General features: G+C 40.3%; 1 protein-coding gene across 2 annotated transcripts in view; it reads left to right on the top strand.

Moving 5' to 3' along the window:
* The window catches only part of LOC137255242 (beta-galactosidase-like), a 33,310-nt gene that overhangs the window by 3,478 nt on the left and 12,231 nt on the right, over window positions 1-17,601 (top strand). The window contains exons 3-12 of one of the 2 annotated variants that reach the window (XM_067792679.1): window positions 1,262-1,412; window positions 2,693-2,756; window positions 3,189-3,283; window positions 9,193-9,376; window positions 10,958-11,013; window positions 11,981-12,102; window positions 12,429-12,469; window positions 13,034-13,149; window positions 15,931-16,005; window positions 16,710-16,799. In XM_067792679.1, the coding sequence (XP_067648780.1) occupies window positions 1,262-1,412; window positions 2,693-2,756; window positions 3,189-3,283; window positions 9,193-9,376; window positions 10,958-11,013; window positions 11,981-12,102; window positions 12,429-12,469; window positions 13,034-13,149; window positions 15,931-16,005; window positions 16,710-16,799 (994 nt within the window). The remainder of the gene's footprint in view (window positions 1-1,261; window positions 1,413-2,692; window positions 2,757-3,188; window positions 3,284-9,192; window positions 9,377-10,957; window positions 11,014-11,980; window positions 12,103-12,428; window positions 12,470-13,033; window positions 13,150-15,930; window positions 16,006-16,709; window positions 16,800-17,601) is intronic. The other variant, XM_067792681.1, reaches the window with a different exon arrangement.

Genomic DNA, 17,601 nt, shown 5'->3' with positions numbered 1-17,601 from the left:
AAATTCTACAAAATTCAAGGCAGAATCATTGTGTGTTTGGCCATTTATTTATGCATTGCTGTAAAGTGTAGTAACGTAAGGCAAAGCAACATTTTACCCAACTAGTTGTCTGGCTAAATAATTTCTGACAAATTATGTAAATTGTGATTATATACATGTAGCCAATCTATTCTAATGGCCAAAGCAACTCAAAATATCTGTATATATAACAAACGTATACCCTCATAATGGCTCCATGCAATATGAATTTCAGTACTCAGGACAGTTTTCATTGTAACATCACCCTTAATTCAACAGTTCACAGATAATGGAATATACATCTGTCTAAACAGTTATTTTTTGTGTATTTTTTATGGTAATGTATGCATACTTTTTGTGATGTATTAACATACTAATCATACTGTGTATTTCATATATTCAGATTAGTCAAACAATGTGTCAAAATCATTGTATAGGGCAATGTATTTGTGTATATTTTGTGTATTGATAACATCCTGATTGTTACAGTCATGAATATTTCTGATTGATATTGGCATGATAACCTTTTCATGTTGTTTTACAAACCGATTCAGACACTTTTCGATATTTCACTGGGCATTTGAAAAATGTATCCACTAAAGCTACCATGTAACTATATTCGATCAGTGTGGTAATTCACAGCCATGTTTTATATGTACGATTTCATGGTAATAGCAAGCTGACACGAAATATCAACAGTGCTTAAAATGGTGTGTGTCACTGTTTAAATTTCCCCCATGTAATGAGGACTTTTACATCTCACAACTGCTTAATTAATGGTTTCATGCACCAGATGGGTGTTGTTCTGGTGATGTATATGAAAATGCTTGGATTTTTCCACAATAAATATATGATATGTTGCCTATTAGTGAAGGCCACCATTTGGTAATCATTGCCAGGGTGAGAGTTGAAGCACAGTGCAGTAGACCCCAGGAACCAGGCTGTGCTAATGAACAGAAAAATGTTATGTTGATTAATATGTTGTAATCAAGTTCATATAGAGTGTGAATATATCAATACCTAAATTTCTGTTACACCCCAAGTGATAACTGATAGGAATTACAGTTCTAATAACAAGTAACTTTTGGGAACAAGTAACAAGTAACATTTCTAAAAAGAATGGAACATGTTAACTAATGCTATACCAAGACAGCCAAAATATAGCATGAAAATGGCAAGTCATGCATCTGATACATGGAATGAAAACAAAGTTATCCAAATCAACCACCTTTCTTCCTTTCAGTTATGTCCCCTGGAATATTCACGAACCGATCCCCGGGGACTACCAGTGGACTGGTCTTGCTGACCTTGAAACCTTCCTGAAGACGGCACATGAAGTGGGGCTAAATGTCCTCCTCCGCTCTGGGCCCTACATCTGTGGAGAATGGGAGTTTGTAAGTCTCCTTCAGTGCTTGGACATCAGGGAGTATCCAGTACTCAGAGACACCCAGTTTAGCCTTAGTTGGCACCCAGTATGTGGTGTAGTTTGTAAGCAGCTAGTTTAATATCTTACTGCTCTTGGGTGGGGGGGTCTAAACTCATTCTTCACAACCTGACATCTTGAACAGACTGAACTGATTAATTGTCTGTTTGACTGGCTGACACTTCATTTTGAGACAGCTAATGTGTGTGTGTCCATGTCCCAGGAAGATGAACAATGAACCCTGTTAATCTGGAGTCCCTTCCTTCCTAGGTGATTTCTGTACAGGAACAGTCCTACTTAAACAAGTTCAGTATTCTGGAAATATATTAATGTGCTAAGGTTCACTTGAACTGTATGGATTAGTGGTGTTAAACTGTACATATGTACTTGTTCTAGCCTCAGTTTGGCAGTGTCGTCAGATAAGGATATAGGACAACAGTGCTCATTCGGCCAGTAATGAAAACATTTGCAACACACAGACATTATCAACTACTGAATGATGGCTTGTGTTCAAGATAACGTTATCTGAGGGAAATTTAATTAAGTTAGGGACATGTTTTACAATTATTCATGCAATAATCAGGACAACAAATGTTCTTGAGTGTGTGAGAACCATTAACTCGATAATAATAAAGATAGCATGTAGATTGACTGTGACCATAGTTACGTTTTACATCCAGGACTGTAGCTAGCAGATGTCTGATGCGGGGGGTCGGTTTATGCACGAAACATACCATTTTTGACACTGATTTTGGTGGTCAAGTTAGGGGGTCGGCTTATCTACGGGGTCAGCTTATACACGGTAATATACGGTATTTCAACAAAACACCTTGTTCTCAGAGGTCATTAGTCAAATGACCCAAAGGTATTGCCATCAGTCAGACACTGGGCAGTATAGGCATGTTTAAATATTCCATGCAGGACCTAGTACCTATGCCTGTGCAGTAAGTTTGTATAGGACACTTTTAATCTTTTCATTGATCACTGAACAAGGGGTCATAGTGTATGGTCATACCAATTTCAATTCTTATGCTCAGTTTTCTGGTGGAGATTTATGTTTCACTTTTGCAAATTTATCTGAAAATATCCGATAGAAAGAGGAAATTACATTGGTTTGGCCTAAAGGATGTAATTAGAAAATAAAAATATTGTTCTTACCATCTTAAGGTAACTGCATCTTTGAGACAAGATTTTAGATTCTTGCTGAACCACAAAGAAGTGTCATTAAAACTACATGAGATGTGATTGTAGGGAGGTTTCCCGGCCTGGCTGTTGACCAAGAACCCAGACATGGTGCTGCGAACCAGTGATCCCTGTAAGTGGAAACTAATAAAAGGAGGTCAACAAATTGTATATAAGCATCTTTGACATCATGGAGAATGAAAGTAGTGACCACCTTGTTCAAATTTGTGGATATGTAACATTTTGGATGTGGTTAGTTTGTTTGTGTCACTGTCAAGGTGCAAGGCAAAAAGTTAGAGAGCAAGGGTGAGAGAATGGCAAGTGATCTGCTTGACTAACCATTGTGTTTCATTAAGAACATTTATCAGGGGGAGGGGATGATGGGACAGTGATCTATTTGAAAAATGCTGAACTTATATCTAGTTGTGAGCTTGAGAACTGCTACCGTCATCAGTAGATCAAAGGAAACATAATTACCTGCAGCCATTAGTCTGATGGTAGTAGGTCATGTATGTTTTTTCTGACACATCTTTGGTATAGCTTATACTGTTTCAATATGTTGCAGCCTACATTGCCGAGGTGGATAAATGGTATAGTGTGCTGCTGCCCAAGATCAAACCATTCCTGTATGAAAATGGTGGTCCTATTATAATGGTGCAGGTGAGGATGGAGCTCATTTATCAAAATATGTCTGATATAACACCAGATTATGCTTGCATTGCTACTACCACCAACTAAATTCCATCAACTGCAACTGCATACTAATGTGTCTAACAGTGTACCTCTGGCTAACAAGTCATCAAACTTGAGCTTTAAACCACAGTCAGGAGAAAGGCAGCAGGCTGTGTCAGTAGGCGTAACAGTGATCATTGGTCCATTTGTTAAAATGCCCAATTTGCATGCACATTTTCTACAGTTGGAAATTTTCATCCATGGATCGGTACAATAAAGCTTATTTTTTCCCTTATCCTGACTCATGATAGTGGAACACTAGAAATCCCTTGAAGTTTCCTTCTAACTGAAGTGGATGTACAATACACTCACCCACTGGAAGTCTCCCTTTCTCGGGAATATGGTCACATGACCAGGTATGCTTGTCACTGTCTCCTTCATCTGCCAATGAGGACGACCGGAGGCACTTTGGGTTCGATACATCAATAAACTTTTGCTTATGTATCGATCCTTTAAACTAAATTGTGTCATATTTGGTTTTTGGATAGTATTTGTTATCATCATGATGTAAAATTGTTGAAATATAAATTGGTCTCATTTGATGAAATCGTTCTCCCAATGTAGGTTACGGCTGTTTGTGGTTGATCTGCATAATTTTTCCTTATCCTGACTCATGCTTATTGTTTATCTCCTCTTCCCTGGAGAAGGTAGTGGAACACCTGAAATCCCTTGAAGTTCCCTTCTAAAAGAAGCAGATGTAAAATACACTAACCCACGTGCAGCCTCCCCTTCTCCCGCGGTCAGCTGACCAACCATGATTTTCGCTTTCTCCTTATCACTTGACGAGGGCGGCTGTAGTTACCTGGAGTCTCCACTATGGCGATAAATTTTTTAACTATTTCGGTCCTTTAACTATACTTATGTCGTATGCGGAATTTGGTTTATGTATATGTATCACAATTTGTTTATTTGTGATTATTGTGTGTTGATACAGCACATATTTCGTCAGCTGAGACCCCAAGACCCCAAGACCACAGAAGAGTACTTCATCGGGAATGGGGCTATCGCAGCCTAAGAAGTCTAGGTCACCATTGTTGTCAAAGACGAAGTCGTCTGAAACAAAGTCTTTTCACAATCAACATTCTTTGACGAAGAAGTCCTGTGGTGACGAGATCGTCCCTCTACAGGAACGACATATCTATGATGATCCGCCGTACATGCTACTACACTTCAAGCAACATAGACTTCGTCAGCAGCTTTGGTCATGGCAGTAGACATCTCTGCGAGTCAGCCGTCACTGGACTCAACGCACCTGTTTGACGCAGACGCCTTCATGCAACATGAGCCTGGAAAGGTCATGTTGAAGAAGAACTAAGACTACAGTCTTCAGCTACGTTGACAGCTGCTCCTAGATCGGCCATGACTACATCATCACCGCTCTGGGTCGTCAGACAACAGAGACTTCGTCAGCAGCCTCGATCACCACAGCAGACATCTCTACGAGCTGTTACTGCACTCAGTGCAGCCGTTCGACGCACACACCTTCTTGCAGCATGAGCTTGGAGGTCATGTTGAAAAATGAGCACTACAATCTTCAACTACATCGACTGCTGGGCCGTGTGAGCACTCAACTAGGTCTGCACTGACTCCAGAGGATGAAGAGGAGGCTTATGCATGCACCTGCTCAGGAGAATCGTCACCGTCGTCCTTATCATCCCGTTGCAGTTCGGTGAGAGATCCACCTACGGCCAGTGAGTGCACCGGCATGGGTGAGTGCACTCATGTGAATGCGCCCACACGGATGAGCACAATCACGTGGGTGAGTGCAGTCACAGGTCTACTTGTCAATGAAGAAGATCTTCATCAGTCTCAGTCTTGAGACAACACTCATCACACGTCGTCCCCTTCAGACCTGGGCTCACATGAGAAGGATCATCAGCATCCATCAAATGCGTCATGGAAGGATGGACAACTCATGGAAGGATGAAGACAGATACTACCGATCATCATCTCCGGGAGAAGCCCTATTTTCGGACTCGGAAGTCACATCGTGGATCATGAATGGTCTGGACTTAGTCTCACCATCCAAGGACTCCAACTAACCCAACACTTATAGGATGAAGAAGGAAGACATGTGTTGATGTTTCCGGTGATAGCTTCGATATCTACGATTTCTGAGAAGTTATCTACAGCATTCAAGTAAGCATCCAAGTTTCAACAACAATATATGCCACCTTTCAACGCTCGTCGCTTTAGTCTTCACTATGTGGAACCCTCCATCAGAGCACCAGATGTAGACAAAGCATACATGATCATCAGCAGTCCCCGCGATCAACACTGAAACTACACTCAATATCTTTTGCGAAGTCCTTCAGCGATGAGATTGTCCCCCCAGACGAATGTCACATCTACGATGAACCTTCACTGCTACTTCCTGACGTACAAATCATCAGCACTCCTGATCAACATTCAGAGTCTGCTAGACCTTCATCAGATACATTGACAACAGTGTTACAGTTTTCAGAGAGTGTTACTTTCTATGCAGACATCTACAACGTCTGTACACAATGCATCAGATGCTTTTGCGAATCATCCACCGCTGAATGCACCACAGTCACTTGACATCGACCTTCATGCAGCAGTTCACCACGCACATGATGAATCTGATGGATTACCGTTTTGTCGAGGAATGGATACGTCAGTCATCAGCTACAACTACAGTCACCCTACGTGACGGTTCGTTGGCATATGCGAAGGCATTCACGAAATGACAGTCGTTTCAGGGATACACACAGACAGGAGACTGCGTGTACGTCATTCCCCACTTTGCAAACGCAGATGCTTCGATGGACAGGGATAGACATTGCCAATCTCTATCACTGAAGGAAGCCCTCTTCTCCAACTCAGAGATCACATCCTGGATTACTAATGAGTTGGACCTCATCTCACCATACTGAAAGACTGCAATGAAGCTCTCACCAATAAGATGAATAACGAGGACATCAACATGTTGACGTTTCCTAGGATTGTGCCAATATCTACAATCCTCGAAACTCCAGACGGTGACCAAGTATCAGCAGATGGAGACTAAGTATCAGCAGCCACACATTCCAGATTCAGCATTCGTCGATTCCCAATACGTCACATGGAGTCCTTCATGAAAGCACCCAACATAGATGAGGACTACAAGCTTATCAATGAGACACACAACAGGTCATGCAAACTAGAGGATAAGTGACTGGCTGAACTGAATACAACCACTCGACACACCCTCTTCAGATTCACCTGTTCCAGGCTATCAACAAGGCTCTCATCTCCAAGTTCAGCAACCTGGACACTGAAGAAGATAGGATGATCCTCTCTGTGCTCACCACTCAGGAGAAGGATGAACAATTCATCTTGGAGAATCTAGGTTCTACCTCCGCAGGATTGAATCTACTACGCCAGCAACAATTATTATCTGCGTCACCTTGGGGCAACAGCTTTACTAAAACCTTGCATACCCCGGTCAGCATCAACGGCATAATCAGGGACATCACTAAATCCATCACTCAGGACTCCTGGGAAGTAATGTTCATAAAGCTGATTGACACTTTGACTACTGTCCTCAAACAGACATGTCAGCATTACTCCAACAAGTCAAAGTTTTTCGGGTTCTAGAGAGTGAGAGATAAGAAGTACAACGCTCGCAACAGCAAGAGCTCTTTTTGTCACTCATCTGGACTCAGCAAGTGCTCCCATTGCACAGGACATCCTGTCGCTGTCCTGACACTGTCAATGATGTGAGCCTCCACGTAAAGGCATGTTATATTCCTGGTGCATGCAATGTCATGACCGACACACTGTCACTACAATTATCTCCAATGGAGTGAATGCTACATCAAGAGGCGTTTTGACTCATGAAACAAACCTTCGTATTTCCGCAAATAGACATATTTGCCATAAGGTTCATCAAGCAGACACCAATATTCGTATCTCCAGTGCCAGATCAGTTAGCTTGGCCGTGCGCAACAGATGCTGTCAGCATCTTGTAGGAAGGGCAGAACGCTTCCACATTTCCCCTCCAGTACTGAAAGTCATCAGAAAGATAAAACAGAGAACGCCAAGAGATTAGTTCCCAGTACTCATCGAAGGTCTAGGACAACCGACACTACAACTGCCAGTCCATCCGCACCCCATACAAGTACACAGCAATCTGACATTGTTCGAACTTCACGGCTGGATCGTATCAAAGCCTGCTTAAAACATTGAGGATATTCTACTAGAGCAGCGTAGGCAGTCACTGCATCTTATACGACAATAAATAGATGGGGTTTGAAGGAAAGACTTCACTGCAACAAAGGCCACACATCCTCAAGTAGCGGACTACTTATGTCATCTATGACATACCAGAAGACTGAAAGGTTCTACACTCCAGACATACTTGGCAGCACTAGGCTCTGTTATCACCATGAAAACTGGGATCAAGCTGACAAAAGTACCGAAACTACTCACCTCACTAAGTTTGTTCAAGCTGGAAGACCAACAACTCAAGTTTAAAGCTCCAGCTTGCGATTTGAATGTTGTACTACAACACGTCACAAGTGATGTCTATGAGCTACCAGACTGGACATTGCTTGAATTATTGGCACAGAAAACACTGTTTCTACTCTCCTTGGCAACAGCGGCACAAATTTCAGAAATACATGCTCTGGACTTATTGCACATGGTTTGACATGTGAGTGATTATGACCCTGTACTTGTAATGAAGATACTTGCACATGAAGAAGAGTCGCGACTGGTCTTGATAGCAATCTTGACATACAGTTGCATTAGACGCTAAATTCGCAGTAACTCTCGTGTCAGGCTTATGAGATTTCAGAGAGAGTGACAAGCATGACTGGTCATTTGACCATATTGGCCTTGAATACATCTGCTTCAGTTAGAAGGGCACTTCAAGGAATTTCAAGTGTTCCACTATCTTTGCAATGAGGGATGAAATATGCATAATAAGCATGAGTCAGGATTAGTATAAATATCAATTTTATTCAGAAAATAGCAATTTATATAAATCTCTGTCTTGATGCTATTTTAATTATTGTAAACTTTTGAGAACAGCTGCTGTTTTGTGTTTGTATTGACCAGAAAACTGTGGGTTTAAAAAATAGTTTTTGTTTTGTCTTTGACCATGTTACACATAACATATAATCCAAATCACCTACTTTGTGCAAACTTGTATAAACTGACATGGCTTCCATGGCCAAAAGCTATAAATAACCTCCCAAAATACTAGAATCTCCTCCTGTTTATTCAGAAAGTCCAATCTGAAATATAACACATAGAATGTGTGACCACTTTCCATTTTGTCTTTCTATATTGGGTATGACTCAGCCTTACTTTGCATGACATATTTGCACGTTGTCCAGCTATAGTAACTGTCCTTTATGGTGAAAATGCCAGTAGAGCTTGTCACGCCACTTGCTTTCAAGTTACCTTAAGTATTAGACGTATTGACATATTACCAGTGTAAGAAATAAGGCCTGTCCAACAGCCCGAGAATAGATAGATTTCTGACTATGGTGTAAAGTTACAGCTAGTCATCCCAGTGATCTGGTAAAAAGTTTAGATGTTCCATTAATCTGGGTAAATTTAGTTTAAATCCTTTTGGGGCTGGTAACATTTTTAAGTTCTCAGCCCTGATGTCTGGCTGGGTTTTGGGTGTATTTCATACACTGATATTACTAAAATATACCAACATGTGAGTTGAGGGAGAAGCTGGTATGTTTAGTGTGATCAGAGTGGTCACCCCATACTGACAGGGGTGGGGAGGCATGAGATCTAGTTTTGTAGGGTTCATTTGCATGAAATCCTGTGCAAATGACAAAAAGAGAAAAGTCATTTATGTTTTTGTTTTTCAGATTGAGAATGAGTATGGCAGTTACTTTGCCTGTGATTATGACTACGTCCGTTTTCTGTACAACAAAGTGCGATCGGTACTGGGCAGCACAGTTGTTATCTATACCACTGATGGTGATGGAGACAGCTACCTCAAGTGTGGTGCCATCTCTGGCGCCTACGCCACTGTTGACTTTGGTGTATCATGTAAGGATTTTGTTTTGACATAGAAATATTTGTAAAATAATCTGACAAGCAAAAGAAAGTACTCAGATGTAATTGTTGCAGCAGTCCCAAATTTGTGTTCTGTTTATTAAAATTATTGAAGAACACTGATTACACAAAATACAACTGACATGTTCCATTTGCCAAAATGCCAGCAGAAACATTTGTACGTGTTTTGCATAAATTCTTGCAAAATTGTGATTATTGTCCCATGCACAAACACTTTTTGTGTGGAGTGTATAAAACCTGTTTGTCCTGAAGAATGAACAATCACTTGACAAAATTCTCACAAGAAACTACCAAGACTGAATGGGCCACAGGAATGTCACAAAAGGGGTTTCCAAGAGCCATAAAGCAAACCATAAACCATTTCAATTTGACAGGCCAGACATGCAATTGACCCAGAAAGTGAACATCCCAGAATCACAACACCCCAAGCGGGTCACTAAAGGTGGGTTATTCACCCATGTAATGCCAACACCTACGATGTTAATGGTGACATCATCATTGGGTCTATCATGTGAGCCGATTCTCAATGACAAAACGACTTCGCGTAGCTGTCATACATGTTGACTGACTGCTGCATGGAATGGTCTTGACCTTCTAGTAATCAAAGGAACCATCCACAGTGGTCATCACAACATCACTGTTTATTGTTACAATGTCATTTTGTTGATCAACTTATATGTTGCGGTGTGTCAACATACATTTTCTGTTTCGTCTAAAGGTTTTGCTATTTTTATCTTACTGGAAGAAACACAACGTGTGTGTTTTCTTTTGCTTGTTAGTTTGGTATTAAGAATGTATTTATGAACTTTTAAGTTATTCTTCCTATTCTAATTAGATTGATGCCAATCTAGGATTTGTAAATAATTACAAATAACAAAAATGGTTGACTGGACTTTGTGTGTGTTTACATCCAGTTGTATATATCATATACACACATGTGCACATATCATTATATTCGACGTCTGTGACATCAGTAAATGAATTGGAATGGAATGTGATCTCAATGAAGAGGACCACCACGCTTGCTAACTGTGTTTTACTGCTCATGAATAAAATGCTTGTGCATTACAAGATTTCACACTTGCTTCGTATAACTAATATGGCACACTTGCTCATACAATAATCTCTATATACATCACATTTCCTTGTGATTATTAGTGTTATAAATGGCTTGTCAGCAGATTTATAATGACTTTTGGGAAAGTCGTTTCCAAGTGACATTAACTGCACTTTAATCTCACATAAATCCTACATAAATATGACATGCTGTAATAGTTAAGAAATACCTGTGGAATATATAAGTATATCATTTTATATGGGCTTATTTGTTAGAAGTAATTTGAAAGTACAACCAAACAAGGTTTCACTTGGATGCGTGAAACTGACAATTATCCCAAAGTAAAACCTTCATCTGTGCATATTTTTTATTTACTCATCATGTTGCTCTTATGCCCCACCTTCGATAACTTGACATTTTTCCATTAGTCCCTTGGATACAACATTGTTTGACCTTATAATAAACAAATATTGAAATCATTTCCCGTGTTCCTTCAGATACACCTGCCAAGAACTTTGCTGCACAGAGAGATTATGAGCCAAATGGACCAGCGGTAATCATTGTTTAAATGATAAAATATAGTGTGCTTGCTGCTTTTATTATTGAACTCCTAGTTGCAACCACTGATCACATCTGTGCAGCATTACAGAAACTCATCTTTTCATTTTTATAAACCTAACCCAAAATGGTGACCTCCTTCATTGTCTCAGGGGTGCAGTGAACATTTTGTTTTTGGTATTTAGTATTTTTTAAAATTACAGCTTTTCCAATTTGGTGACAACCTGTTTTATCAAATGGAGAAATGCCGTGCAAATTTTCATTTTGGTTTTATGTTTATTTCAATTTCAAAACTGAAACTTAGAATAGTTTGTTTAAATGTTTTAAGCTATGGATGTTTTATATGTTTTAAAAGGTTGGTTCTGGTTTTCATCTTTTAAAGAGTTCCATCTGTTTTCATATTTTGAACTTACAAAACCCAAGGGAATTTTAGTTCAACTAATATCTTTAATACATATGATTGTTTTTTAATGTCTGTGATCACCCTCCATATCTGTAGGGGAGGTGTAGTGCATAATTATATTATGATATCTTGTATGTATCAAGAATTATCACAAATTACATCTTTTGAACTAGTGAAAAGCCCCACATCAAATTTGTTCCAACCAATAACATTACAATCATTTAATGAATTGTTTTCCGATTTGGGAAATGGCTTTATTGTTTTTTATGCAAATCTTTTTTATATTTGTGAAGAATAATCATTATTATTTGGTGTACAGCTGAAGTTGGGAGACAAGGTTGGCTTGTGGTAATTTCTTAAATCAGACATTCAGCACAATTGTGAGTACTTAACTACAGGTGAAGTGAAGGTTTCCGTGTTGTAACCATTACCACTTAACTGTAAATTGTAATTATTCTTGGTCCACACTTTCACTCTTCTTGAGGTTTATGCAATCTCAATTTTATTCTTTGAAGGCGTCACTGTAGTAGCTTATAATTAGTGTGATGTTCCTGTTCAGGTGAACTCTGAGTTCTACACTGGATGGCTGGATCACTGGGGTTCCCCTCACTCAATAACAGATATAAGATCAGTGGCCAAGAGTCTAGACCTGCTCCTGGACTATGGCGCCAACATCAACATGTGAGTTTGAATAAGATGTCACTGGAATCATCTTGCTGGGTGTATTTAGATTGTTAGCAAGTACTTAAGATTGTCAGTGGATATGATTGTCAACCACTGCTTTTACCTCTGACACAAATATTATATACTTGAACCGTCAAGTTGTTTTTAGTGATGATAACTTTGTCATTACTGCTGATTAATGGAAATGTCACCAGATCTGTTTGTACATAGCATAACAGTCTTGGACACCAGGTAACGTTTTGAATGGAAATTGTATTTTACTAATCGTAGCATTGAGGCAAGAACATTGGACCAATTAATGGAAGCATTCCTTGTTTTCTCAGGTACATGTTTGAAGGAGGCACCAACTTTGGTTACTGGAATGGTGATGTATATTTCCTTGTTTACTGCTTGATGCATGTTCAGACACATACATCAGAAATGAGAAATAACTAAATACTATAGTAAATTCTTTCCAGGGCTAAGTGACTAGACTTCATATGATATCAGCAGTGACAGCTTTTGCTTCTGATGTGGCATAAATAGCCCCCTGTTGATTCTTGAAGTAAATCATGAGTATTGCATGTAGTCTGTCAATCTAACTTTTGGAACACGTTTTCATGCAAGCTATGTACATAGCATGTTGACAAACACTGCGACATTGTTTATAGCTATTCCAGTACCTCCCAGTACTCCCTTGTGAAGATGTTGTTGTCAGAAACTTTATATGATAGTTTCTTAAGGAAAAGTTTTCAAAGTTGACTCAAATTTTTCTGAAATTCAGCACCCAATTAGGTCATCAGATATCATTATTAACTGAGTGAATTGTAGTTGGCTAGCGTTTGATGTTCAAATTGAACTAAATTTAAATTAGTTTTAATTAAACTTGCTAAACACCATATTCCAAAACTGAGGTTGATGGACTATAGGAGATGTGGGTTGCTTGTAGGTGCCAATGCCCCTCCTTACCAACCTGTACCAACCAGCTATGACTATGACTCCCCTCTTAATGAGACTGGTGACATCACAGATAAATACATTGCCATCAGGCAGGTCATATCAAAGGTAAATATTCTCTTGTAGGTAAGATGAATTAAGTTTGTTTCACCTCAAACTGCTATCGGCTAGGTTGGAGTCATTGGCAGATCAAACTATAATAGTTAACTGGAAGCCTTCACTGAAGAGATGCTGCATATATCAGAATACAAAGGCAGCAAAGGGACTTTCTCCAGACAAATTTTATCTTAGAAAAATTGAGATGTTAGGTTTTTGTTGTCCTTTCGTTGAACTCATAATACACATGCTGTACAGGAAGAGATGGTGTGCCACATGGTGTACACACTTAATAGCTACACAGACATCTGTGTGCCACACGGTGTGCACGCTTAGTGGCTGCACAGACATCTGTGTGCCACAAGATGTACACACTTAATGGCTACACAGACATCTGTGTGCCACAAGATGTACACACTTAATGACTACACAGACATCTGTGTGCCACATGGTGTACACACTTAATAGCTACACAAGCATCTATGTGCCACATGGTGTACACACTTAGTGGCTACACAGACATCTGTGTGCCATATGGTGTACAGACTTAATGGCTACACAGACATCTGTGTGCCTCATGGTGTACACACTTAATGGCTACACAGACATCTGTGAGCCACATGGTGTACACACTTAATGGCTACACAGACATCTGTGTGCCACATGGTGTACACACCTAGTGGCTACACAGACACCTTTTTGCCACATGGTGTACACACTTAATGGCTACACAGACACCTGTGTGCCACATGGTGTACACACTTAATGGCTACACAGACATCTGTGTGCCACATGGTGTACACACCTAGTGGCTACACAGACATCTGTGTGCCACATGTTGTACACACTTAATGGCTACACAGACACCTGTGTGCCACATGGTGTACACACTTAATGGCTACACAGACACCTGTGTGCCACATGGTGTACACACTTACTGGCTACACAGCCATCTGTGTGCCAGATAGTGTACACACTTAATGGCTGCATGGACATCTGTGTGCCACATGGTGTACACACCTAGTGGCTACACAGACATCTGTGTGATGCATTGTGTACACATTTAATGGCTACACAGACACCTTTTTGCCACATGGTGTACACACTTAATGGCTACCCAGACATCTGTGTGCCTCATGGTGTACACACTTAGTGGTTACACAGACATCTGTGTGCCACATGATGTACACACTTAGTGGCTACACAGACATCTGTGTGATGCATTGTGTACACACTAAATGGCTACACAGACACCTTTTTGCCACATGGTGTACACACTTAATGGCTACCCAGACATCTGTGTGCCTCATGGTGTACACACTTAGTGGTTACACAGACATCTGTGTGCCTCATGGTGTACACACTTAGTGGTTACACAGCCATCTGTGTGCCACATGTTGTACACACTTAATGGCTGCATGGACATCTGTGGGCCACATGGTGTATACACCTAGTGGCTACAGAGACATCTGTGTGATGCATGGTGTACACACTTAATGGCTACACAGACATCTGTGTGACACATAGTGTACACACTTAATGGTCACAGGGATATCATAGTGACACATGGTGTACACACTTAATGGCTACCGAGACATCTGTGTGATGCATGGTGTACACACTTAGTGGTTACAGAGACATCTGTGTGATGCATGGTGTACACACTTAATGGTTACACAGACACCTGTGTGACACATAGTGTACACACTTAATGGTCACAGGGATATCATAGTGACACATGGTGTACACACTTAATGGCTACACAGACACCTTTTTGCCACATGGTGTACACACTTAATGGTTACACAGACACCTGTGTGACACATAGTGTACACACTTAATGGTCACAGGGATATCATAGTGACACATGGTGTACACACTAAATGGCTACACAGACACCTTTTTGCCACATGGTGTACACACTTAATGGCTACCCAGACATCTGTGTGCCTCATGGTGTACACACTTAGTGGTTACACAGACATCTGTGTGCCTCATGGTGTACACACTTAGTGGTTACACAGCCATCTGTGTGCCACATGTTGTACACACTTAATGGCTGCATGGACATCTGTGGGCCACATGGTGTATACACCTAGTGGCTACAGAGACATCTGTGTGATGCATGGTGTACACACTTAATGGCTACACAGACATCTGTGTGACACATAGTGTACACACTTAATGGTCACAGGGATATCATAGTGACACATGGTGTACACACTTAATGGCTACCGAGACATCTGTGTGATGCATGGTGTACACACTTAGTGGTTACAGAGACATCTATGTGACACATGTTGTACACACTTAATGGTTACAGGGACATCTTTGTGATGTATGGTGTACACACTTAGTGGTTACAGAGACATCTATGTGACACATGTTGTACACACTTAGTGGTTACAGAGACATCTATGTGACACATGTTGTACACACTTAATGGTTACAGGGACATCTTTGTGATGCATGGTGTACACACTTAGTGGTTACAGAGACATCTATGTGACACATGGTGTACACACTTAGTGGTTACAGAGACATCTATGTGACACATGGTGTACACACTTAGTGGTTACAGGGACATCTTTGTGATGTATGGTGTACACACTTTGACACATGCAACACACATGTAGAGGAGAACAAATCACCTGAGAAGATGTGTGTTTGGTTTTGTGTGAAACAGGTGTTAAAATGTGGAATTCAGTATGTTTTTCTCGAAGCCTTATAAGAAATGCAGAGACTTGATACCTAATGCACTCATATACGACATACTGCAATATCTTGTTTCAGTATAACCCCCTACCAGCTGAGCCGATCCCCCCAAACACTCCCAAGTGTCCCTATGGAAATGTGCAGATGGATTTTGTAAGTGGAGTGTGACATTATTTAGGACATAATGTTTGAAGGATGCTCAAAATCATAAATATATGTCATGAAATATACACATTTGATCAGTCCTTATGAATTGATTGAAGATTGATGTGTTTGGTGGTATTCTGCAGGGATTGTGATTCAGGGTTTTTCATGTGTCATATCTTTTACAATGTGTGACTTTCTGTACAAGCTTCGAATGTGGTAACAATGTGTGCTTTGTCATACATGTTCCAGATGTGGTTACACTGTGTGTCTTGTATGAGCTCCGAAATGTGGTTACAATGTGTGTCTTGTATGAGCTCTGAAATGTGGATGCAATGTGTGTCTTTTGTAAACTCTGAAATGCGGTTACAATGTGTCTTGTATGAGCTATGAATTGTGGTTACAGTGTGTGTCATTGTATTGATTGTATCTTGGCTTTGTGTGAGACCAAGGCATAAAATGAAGCAAGCCAAAACTCAACCTGCTATCAGTAGCACTATGGTCAAGAAATAGATCGATTTCCATTAGCATCTTCAGAGTAAAACATCTGTTTGAGAACTCACCTCATTTGCCTTAACTATTACATGCTGTGAATAAAAGTTAGTGTTTAACAGTTGTTTGTTAAATGTTCTCAGTGTTTTATGATTGACAGAAGAAACGAGACTCTGTTCCCTTATTTCAAGTGACACCTTGTATGTTTGACATGTCTTCAGATGACAACAATTCAAGGATCTCTTGAAACAACAAGCCCTGGTGGACCGATCAAATCCCGTTTCCCTCTCACTATGGAACAGATTAAGTTTGTGAGTGACATTTTAGTAGATGTACCTCTTCAACATAACACTATATTTTCTGTTAAAGTTCACAATAATTTGATTTAGGTTGTGATGGAGTTATTCCATTGAACCAGTTAGTAAACTTTAAAATTATTTTCTATATCATGGCAAAATAATGAAGACATTAAAAAAATGAACAAAATGTTCAAATTGATTGTAGACAATTTTTAAGTGTTGTGAAAAAGTTCAGTAAAACTAATATATTCTCCCTGTTTTTTTAACTTAAAGCTGATGAGCACTGTGTGAGACTAAATATGTATCAGATATTTTTTTACTTACCTTACCATACGTCTATAGCATATTACCTCAACTCAACTCGAGGAGCCCGTGGATCGCCGAATCGCAGGGGCAGATCCCTCCACCGCACATGCAGGGATGGGCGGTCTAGGTCACGATCTGTGTCCCCAGGAGCCAGACAGTGGACACGTAGAATCCGGACGCTGGAGCGCAAGTCCTCCATTTCATGGATTGCTGATGAGGAACAATGCTTTTCTCCAGATTATGAGGACGACCCTACGCAGTTGGAGGAAGGTGAGGGGTCATACCTGCCATTATCAAGGGAGTATGATTGGATAGCGGATAGGCTTCCGGATTGCCCCTCCTCAGTGCTGGGAGTAGACAGTGACAGAGCTATAAGAGTCGAACCAGAGCTGATGATACCACCTCACCCTATGGTAGCAGATGCCATTTCGTCATTGAACGAGGACTTTGCTAAATTATCCTTGAACATACAGTCTGGGCTTCCTCTTCACTTTGTTACAAGGTTCAG

This window comes from Haliotis asinina, chromosome 11 (genome assembly GCF_037392515.1).
Source record: "Haliotis asinina isolate JCU_RB_2024 chromosome 11, JCU_Hal_asi_v2, whole genome shotgun sequence".
Taxonomy (NCBI): Eukaryota; Metazoa; Mollusca; class Gastropoda; order Lepetellida; family Haliotidae; genus Haliotis; species Haliotis asinina.
Note: the sequence above shows the minus strand (reverse complement) of the source record. Positions and strands in the feature narration are given on the sequence as shown.